At 40.0% G+C, this 9,554-nt stretch overlaps 1 protein-coding gene across 2 annotated transcripts in view; it reads left to right on the top strand.

Annotated features, from left to right (window-relative positions):
* Window positions 1-9,554, top strand: part of RFWD2 (ring finger and WD repeat domain 2, E3 ubiquitin protein ligase) — a 160,987-nt gene that overhangs the window by 9,655 nt on the left and 141,778 nt on the right. The window contains exons 2-4 of one of the 2 annotated variants that reach the window (XM_014943563.1): window positions 4,569-4,628; window positions 6,195-6,292; window positions 7,621-7,685. In XM_014943563.1, coding sequence (XP_014799049.1) covers window positions 4,585-4,628; window positions 6,195-6,292; window positions 7,621-7,685 — 207 coding nt within the window. In that variant the 5' untranslated portion in view covers window positions 4,569-4,584. Of the gene's footprint in view, window positions 1-4,568; window positions 4,629-6,194; window positions 6,293-7,620; window positions 7,698-9,554 lie in introns of both variants that reach the window. The other variant, XM_014943562.1, reaches the window with a different exon arrangement.

Raw genomic sequence — 9,554 nt, 5'->3', positions numbered from 1 at the left:
AAGTTTTGGATATCTCAGTCTGAGAAGCAGTTTTCCGTATGCTGGGTTGTTTTATTTTTCTATAAGGAAAGTTTCAAGATGCTGCAGGGAACACTTGATAATTTTTCTGAGCATGGGCTGTGATTTGCTAGCAGTTAGCTACATCTGTAAACTCAGTGGTAGATTCTGCTGGTTGATTCTTCAGATTGAAGATGAGAAATAATAAAGAAGTTTGGGTGAGTGAATCAAGCATCAAGGTGCACGCGTAAATCCCATGAACAGTGCTAATGCGTGTAGTGTCGCTGCCTGTCTTCTGAAAGTGCAATCTCAGCAATGTGAGGCCTAGACTTTAAGGTAAATGTTGGCATAAGTTGCTAGTCCGGGTTGTGAAATGTTTAGCAAATGTACTCTCAGGAGTTTGCAAGTGTGCACTGTCTGTGGTATGCATGAGCTTTTGCCTGGAAATGTGTAACTCTAGTCAGAAAAGCAAATGGACCTGACTTACTGGACAACTTTATTACAAAAGGGGAAACTTTTGTTTGGTGTTTTTTTTTATGCAGGATGTAGAATTTCAAGTTAGAGTTTGTGCTGTTTCTGCAGCCAGGCCTCTTCCCTGTTGCTTGGAGAGTACCTGAAAGGGAATCCTCTAATCAGAGGATTTTCTTCTGTCCAGTAGTGTAATTGCTTATGGTTTTCCCAGGCCTTATATAAACCCTCCCAATTAGTGGTTGAATAAACTTTAAAACCAGTTACTATCCGCTTTGCTCCCTGGATGGAGGGGATCTTAGCTGTAGGCTGTCTCTTCAGTGGCTGCTTCATACCAGTGTTTCTGAGCTCTGACATAAATATGAACATATGGAAGAGGGGATGTTACATGCTAACTCGGAGAGCTACACCCAACAAACTCAGCTGTGGGAAGGGCTGTGTGCCACATTTAAAGGTGCACTTGCAGGTCCGTGAGTTTTTAACAACAGTCCTTTCCTCACGTGGTTACCTGTTAATGCCAGGCACAAGCTGAGAGTAGTTGTTCATGTTTGTGATCTGGCAAACCCCTCTAGTGAGGAATACTGCAAATTGACCCTGGGGCTCACAAACTAAACACAGTGAGTTGTTTACGTACCACGTACATTGATGGCTTTATAATATATTGTTATATTGGAGCTTCATATTGACTAGATAGTCATGGCAGCGATCTTTAACCTGGCCACCTTCCCTGTGAAGAACAGAGCCTGCAGCAAGTTCTACTTTCTGCTTAGACCAAAGAGGAGTAGAATAGGAGGGAGAAGCAATAATGGGTCTTTTTTTCTGCAGAGCAGAAGGAATTTTGAAACTGACCATTTCAGCCAGGAGTTTGGGTGGCAGCAGTGTGACAGTAGCACTCTTGACAGATACTTTGAAAACAACTGGCAAAACTTAGAGGCATAAACTTTCTTAAAATGATTTAAATATTTGAGGTCTACGCTGTAGAGAAAGAGTGGTAAACCTTTGAAGTGCTGGATAAAAAACTGTTTAGTAAATAAGGCATCAGTATCTGGTAATGAACAGGGACATTTTTAGCTTGCTGAAGTAATTTGCATCCTTCTTACCTGGCTATGCTGCCTATGACAAATAGAGAATAAGAGCTATCTCATGCAGAGAAGTCTTGATTTTTTTACTGTACCAGTGCTTCTCAACTTCAGTGTACACTACAAGCTGTATTATGTCTTAATTCTCCATCACTCCACTACTTTCTTAACCTTCCCTCTGTGTTAGATTAACTTAAAACAACTGGTGCATAGCAACTTTCATGTGTTACAGCCAGCTTGGCTTCAGTAAGTATTAAAAGACATCAATCTTGTTTCCACTTGTAAATCAGTGAGCATTTTGGGGGAAACAGTTCTTAATGGAAACTTCAGGCTCTGTTAACAATGACCCTGGCACTGAATGGCTATGTTTGCCGGATCTGATTGCTTTTTCTGAACTATTTTGGCTCTGTGGCTTCTCTAGTCAAATTGGAAGAAGGGTAAGTTTGGGAACAGTGGTCTTGGGTGACTTTTGTGTTAGGAGGTAATCTTCCTCTTCTTAGCTCTAGTTTGTGATGTCTTATTGCAGACAGAAGCATTAAACCCTTGTTGATGCTGCACTTCTTGGAGGCAGGGTATTAGGAGTGTGGTGGAAAAAAATCACATCTGGCCATGTGGGGAATAACTGTTTTTAGCATGATATACAGAGTGGGACTGTTATACTGCGTGACTAGGAGAAGGTGAAGAAGCAAAGCTGTTCATCGGTGAGGAGAAACCAGCCTCAGACACTCATATAACCATAAGTCTTTGACTTTCCTTTTTTTAAAGGCCAGCTAATAGAATGCAAAGATGCATAATTCTCAATTTTATTAATCCACTCTTTGGCTTATAATTTGTTCTGACTAAACAGTGCCTTGAAACTAAATAATTTCTAACTTGGAAATAGTGATTTGAGCACCAACATCAGGAGTTCAAGACAAATGATGAGAAGAGAAGGGTCTGTCGAGGTAGAAGAGGGACAGCTGCATTTAAAGTATTTTTGAGGCTTCTTTTGATGAACAGAATTGGTGGATCAGTTTGTTCAGAAAGTAGCATTCTGGTTTTTATTTATTTGCCTTTATGTTGTGTTTATACAGAGGATTTGGTGGAATATTTAAGACAACCTGATTTGTATGTAAGGTTGGACAAACCTTTCAGGGTATCCCTGTTTTCCAGTTTGGTCATTTGGAGCTTCCCCTCAATGGGCTAAAAAATAAGTATTTATTTAAGACCTGTTTCCTCCTTCCTATTTTTATATGCCCAATGGGGTAACCAATGCTAGTATCCTCTAAAATGAATGACAGAAAGGGGGAATGACTTCTGTGGAGCACTAAAAAGGGGAAGGATTGAGGTGCTCCCCTCCCCTGCTCAGCCAAGCATTGCTTATTTCAGTCGTTAAATCTGGGGTTTTGATCTTGGATTCAAAAAGATTCGTGCTTTTCAAAAGTTGTTAACAGTTTATTAACAGCTCATTCTGTGGGAACTGCCTTGTTGGCAGAAGGTGGGAGGAGGCTGTTTTCTGAAGAAAACAAATGCTGGTGAAAAGCTCTCAGAACTTGGTGTGGACTTGTGGGAGTGAGAGGAAAGCATTTGAAAGCCAGGTATGGACTTGTGGGAGTGAGAGGAAAGCATTTGACTCTCCGTAAGGGCTTGAAAGCAAGGTGAAGCTTGTGAGGGAGCTGATGCAGGTGTTATCTGCAGAGCTGTGGATAGGTGGCCAAGGCCTGAAGATGAGTATGTATGTGGCAGCATATCTTACCAGCTATCAGGGGTAGCAGCTGTAGGAATCACTGGAAGTAAGATGCATCTCTCCTCTGCCTTCATTTGTATTTCATTTTCCTTTGAAACATCTCACAGCCACGTGATCTTGAGACAGGTTTCTTCCACTACCCAGCTCACTTAATTCCTATGTCTCCTGTCTTTCTCAGGTTCCTGTGGAGCACTGCTTGCTTGCACATCCTTCTTTTCACCTCCCTGCTTGGTCCTTGGTGATCTCTCCTGGAAAGCTGGCTGCACTTGGGTCACTAACTGGTCTTGGAAAAAACTAAAGCCCTTGTTTCCAGTTGCATTCCTCTGTCTTCCTTCAGGCTGGATATTAGGAAAAATTTTTTCACTGAAAGGGTTCTCAGCCATTGGAATGGGCTGCCCAGGGAGGTGGTTGAGGCACCATCCCTGGAGGTGTTCAAAAGACAGGTTGATGTAGTGCTGGGAGGTATGGTTTAGTGATGATGCTCCTTGTTTGTTGTGTGGGTGTCTATTTTTGTCAGTTAGGTTGACGGTTGGACAAGATGATCTTTAAGGTCCCTTCCAACCTAGAAGATTCTGTGATTCTGTGAACAGTCCCATATTTGTTCTTATGAACAGTTCCACACCTTTCCTGTCTTCTCCTTTGACTTTATAACAGTGCTTGACTGTTGGTACCCTTTTTGGTTGCACTGTACCTTCATCGTGCTCCTCAGCAGCCAGCCTGCTCCCTGGCAGTGCTCTGCAGAGGCACACCCCCTCGTTGGCACCTTCTTTCTCCTCCTGCTTATTAATTCTTGTTCTCATGACATCATTGCTATTTCTATTCCGCCTTGCCTCTTTGCATCACTTTTTTTTAATTATAGACAGCTATTGGCTGAGAAAAGGAAGGATAAACTGATTTCAGTGTCACTTAGAAATACTGTGTGTCTGTTCATGTAAAAATCAGGGGTTTTTTACGTGCTCTTTGAGACCTAATGCAGATGGTTAGGAGGGTCTTCTGCAGCCTTGCTCATGAAGGTATTCTAGCTTTCTTTGGGTCGTTTGCAACTGTTGAAAGCATCAAGGGTGAACACTTACCTGGTTTCTAATTGTAGCAAACTTCAGTATCATTCTGAGTTCAAAGAACTGTTGATTGCCCTTTTGATCTTTATACTGCCTGGTTGCTGGTGCACTTGTGTGTCCTCTTTCGTTTTACAAATAGAAAATACTACCCAAGAGTGATTACGTGACTGCTTTGAATTAATACTTTCCTTCCTTTTTTTAACATAAGACATCCTTGTGATTTTTTGTTTTGTTTTTCAGTCCCATCTGTTTTGATATGATTGAAGAAGCCTACATGACAAAATGTGGACACAGCTTCTGGTAAGATCTTTTTTTTTTTGTATTGCACAAAATGTCCATCTCTTACAGTGTGTGAGGACTGATGTTGCTGTGAATCCCTTTCCTTCCGAGTTTGTATTACTTTTTTCTCCTGTCCTTACGCTGAAGAAAGAGGTTGAAATACAATTTTAAAAGATGGTTACCAGTTAGATTGAAGAAAGTTGTCTTAGTGTTTAAAACAAAAAATATTGTGCCATCATATTTCCTCTGTAAGGAGATAAAATGGTCATAGGCTGCTGGTAGCATCCGGTACCCAGCATCAGAACAGTTTGTCAGCTTTTCTTTACTGGCAATGGAAGATGTCTGTTACCACCTGAAGAAGTGGATCCCACCTCTGTGGAGGTCATGGGAGTGACTGTTGGTGTTGAGCGGTCCTCCTTGCCTTTCTGCAAGACGATATACAATTTTAAGTGGTTTGCACATTGTCCATTGCAATTCTCTTAAACTTTTTAAGAGAGGATATGATTCAGATTTTTTTGTTGTATTCAGTTGGCCCAGAGTCCGCTTATTTTTCAGTGTACTATCTTTGTCACAAGGAGCAAATGTTTCATGCAGAAGTACAGGAACCCTCCCGGGGCAGGTATGGAACTGTATGCTGCTCCTGCTCACAGCTAGGGATTGGAATAAATGTTAAATCATGATGTTTTAATGTCCCATGTACATTATACTCTTATGGTATCTGTTAACTAGAAATAAATCGCCTACTTTTTACAAGAAGTAATATTTTAGCAGCATAAAACACTTTCTCAAGCAGCAGATTCAGTTAACTTTCAGAAATCTTTTGACCAGCAACAGGTAAAATAACAGCTGATTTTTGTGCCCTCTACGGTAATGCTTTATCCCTGTGATCTGTAACTTTTGAAGTCTAAGGTGAGGAGCATTCAAAGCTTGTGGCAACAGAACGATGTGATGTTGTCACATGGTGTCTTTACCAGCAATCAGCATGAAGCTAGATTCTTAGTGAAATGCTTAAACTCGATGCTGAAGTGTATCTTGTAGTTACTCTGTCCTTCAAATAGCTAACAGCTCAACAGAGAGCACCTCTGAAGTCACTTCTGGTAAGAACAATAGCCGGGGGGTGGGGGGACATGTGAGAAGTTGGTGAAGGTTTTTTTTCTATCCTTGATTACACAAAATGTATAATAGCTTTTAATGTTGCTTGATAAGTATTTGGCTAATCTAGAAGAGTTGCTTCTGAATAACTCAGCCTGTTTATTAGCTCTACCTGTGGAAGAGAGGCGTAAGTTCAAGATGGAAGTGTGGCTGAAGTATCCATGTTGCCACAATCCTCAGGGAAATAGGAGTGAAGTACTTAAATACCTTTTGTAATCCTTGCCAAGAAACTTTGCTGTCTTTCTGCTGTAGCATGCTCTGAGTTAGTATTGGAATGTTTTGACTCCACTGTAGGATCTTGGCAATGTTGCTGTTAGCTGGCAACACGAAGAGCATGTTATCTAAGGTTGATATTATTTACCTTGAGCTTATGTTTTGTTCCTTCATGTTTGCTCACTTGTTTTGTTTCTTTTTTGTTTGTTTGTTTTTAAACAGCTATAAATGTATTCACCAGAGCTTGGAGGACAATAACAGATGTCCCAAATGCAACTATGTTGTGGACAACATAGATCATCTTTATCCCAACTTCTTAGGTGAGCTCTATGGGCTTGCTTGCATGAGAAATGTTTTACTTGTTAAGGCAGGCACTTGTAAATTCATCCTATAAATAACTGGGTTCTGGATACTGAATATAAAATCCAGACATCAGTCCTTTGGTCAACTGTGGTTTTTATTAATGAAAAAAAAAAGCGGTTAGTAGCATAAATTGTTAATACTCCACTGCCTCCAGCAGTTCTGTATGCTGAGTTACAGTAGTGAGACTGACTTGCTGCTGTTTGCATACTAAGAAAAGTAAAACAAAGATGTTTTTCTGATGGCTAGAGACTTGGATCTCTCCATTTACCTCTGTTTTCTTGCACTGTTACCTGTCTAATCAAGATCATGTCCTGTTTGCGAAGCATGGACACTGAAGGGGGAGGCTGAATTACATATTGTGCTACTTTGGTTACTGCAGTGAGGTCCATGCAATGTATGTATGTGTGTAAATAACATACAGGAAAAATATTCATACACACACCTATATGCAATCCTAATTGATTGCTGCTTAAACAGAGGGAGGTCTTCCTAACTGGAAATAGAGTTTAGAACTTTATGGGGAGAAAAGATCAAAGGAAACACATTAGTGTGAAATATCAAAACTTAATCAAATCTTGTTTTCATGTGCCGTGATACTCATTTAATATTAAATAGATTAAAAGCCACAGTGGTCAAGGAATGCTGCAGAAATGGGCACCCTGATTTAAACACATGCATGTTGTGCTGAAGGTGGTGCTGAGGCAGGTCTGGGAGGATGTGTTAGGCCATACAGGGATTTGAGGTCTGGACTGAGAGGGAGGAGCTTTGTGTGTGTGTGTGTGTGTGAAAGGCTTGGGTTTCATTTCTGTCTTTACACCACTCACTAAATTAGTATGAAATAAAACCATAGCAAAAATTTATCTTTAAAAATACACGCAGTGATTAAAAGAAAGAAGTTGTTCTACTTGGCTGTACTTGTTTTTGGCCCGTGGTAAATCAGTTAATGTTTTTCCTCCCTTACGCTAATCTGTGATGCACTTCTGCATTGGAGTTGAAAAACTTTGTCAGAGAACCATGGTTGCTTAGAAAAAGGAACTGAAGCAATTTAGGGAATGTGTTGGCATTGCATTTGTTGATTTATTTTTTTTTTTAAAGAATCTTTATATACTGTACCAAAAAATAAAGGAATAAATTGGCTAGGCAAAAATGGAGGCATCTGTTTTATTTACTGATAAACTTACTGTGGAATTAATAACTAAATAAAAATATTGAGACACACTTTTTCATACTTTTTTGTGAACTTTAAATCCATTTCTTCTCTGACGTCCTGTTTATTTCTTTTAAGTCAATGAACTTATTCTTAAACAGAAGCAAAGATCTGAGGAGAAAAGACTCAAACTGGACCATTCAGTGAGTAGCACCGTATGTTCCAACTTTCTTACTTTATATTTATTTAATAGTTTTGTACTGCAATTGTCATTATGTGGCTTAATTTAGAAGAAATCACGCTGTTGAGCTGATGCTTTAACTTGCTTTATGAGGAAATAATAGCAATATCAGTGACAGTAGATACCTTCAACATTGTTAACTCTCATTCTTCCTGCCAGCATTATGTATGTAGAGGCAAGCTGTGTTAGCATAGCTGAGTGTCACATGATGTATTGATATAACCTGGGAAACTCTCCATGAAAGCAAACTTGTTTGAAAGTAATAATTTTCATTTAGTGTTGGAAATTACAGCTACAATGAGAGTAAGGGATAATTAGAAGTGCCACGGGCTTGTCTGATCACATGTGAGAAGCTGTGTTGTACAGGGAAATTGGAGGAACACTGATAGCAGCCACAAGAGGGAGAAGGATGCCTTCAGACTGCTGGTGTTCTGGCTCTGATTCACAGATAAAACTGCCTGGATATCTTCTAGACTTGCTTCATGTCACAGAATCAGAGCATGATTTGTGTTCTCAGTTCATGAAAAGCAATGTACAGATCAGTGGATGCTCTTGTACGTTCAAATCAAAAAGAATATATGATATTATTATTGCTACATCTGGCTTCTTTAGCTTCTATAATGCATAAAAATGGTTGCAAATTAATATTAAAAATCATGGAGCCCTGTTTTTGTCAGTGTTGTGGTTTAATCCTAGCTGGCAACTAGGACCATGCAGCTACTTGCTACTTCTCCTGCTGCCTCTGCAGTGGGATGGGGAGAAGAATGGTGAAAAAAAATAAAAAAGGAACACTTGTGTGTTGAGATAAAGACAGTTTAAATAAAGCAAAACAAGGAATTCACTCACTACTTCCCCTCACCAGGCAAGTGTTCAACCATCTCCAGGAAAGCAGGGCTCTGTCATATGTAATGGTTACTTGGGAAGACAAACACCATAACTCTGAAGGTCCCCTCTTTTCCTTCTTCCCCCAGCTTTATGTACTGAGCATGATGGCATGGAAATAGCCCTTTGGTCAGTTGGGATCATCTGTCCTGCCTGTGTCTCCTCCCAGCGTTTTGTACACTCCCATCCTACTTGTTGGTGGGGTGGTGTGAGGAGCAGAAAAGGCCTTGAGAGCTTAGCAACAATCAAAAACATCAGTGTGCCATCAACACCACTCCCCTCCCAAATCCAAAACACACTACTGCACCACCTGCCAGCAAAAAAAGTCAACTCCATCCCAGCTGAAACCATGACAGTTTAAAAATCCCCTCTATTAAGGTCAATTTAGGGGCTCTGTTCCAGAAACCAATGCTTTCAGCAGTTGTATGCTTAAGAAGAGAGCATGCTTTAAGGATTCATTGGTTTACTCACAGTAAGTTTTTATATGCAATATAATGTGCTTATACCATATGCAATATAAAGTATGCATAAGCCATATCTGGTTTAAAATGCACACAGTTAACCTGAGGGCATGTATAGTAACTTCTTGGAAATTGATTCTGCTTTCTTGTAATGTGCCTTTGAAAACAGTGCCTGTAGATGCATCCATGTTAGATAACTACCAGTAATTGGAAATCTACCATGATTTGATGCCCAAAACAGTGCTGTGTCTACCTTTTGGCAGCAAAAAAAAAGTAAATAGTGACATCTCTAAAAAGAAAAACCTTGCTGTTGTACCTGCTGCTTCATGTGCCTGTTCTCTTGTATTACTTCTGGTTTTAAGAGAAGTCATTCAAGACACATTGCAGCAAGTGCACCATTTCTTGGTCATGGATTTGTCTCATTAAGAAATTGTGTTAAAGCATCTTTGAAGCTTTCTGAGTAGTTTAGCAGTAGTACATTCAACCAG

This window comes from Calidris pugnax, unplaced genomic scaffold (assembly GCF_001431845.1).
Source record: "Calidris pugnax isolate Ruff unplaced genomic scaffold, ASM143184v1 scaffold63, whole genome shotgun sequence".
NCBI lineage: Eukaryota > Metazoa > Chordata > Aves > Charadriiformes > Scolopacidae > Calidris > Calidris pugnax.
This window is presented reverse-complemented; position numbering and strand designations above follow the sequence as displayed.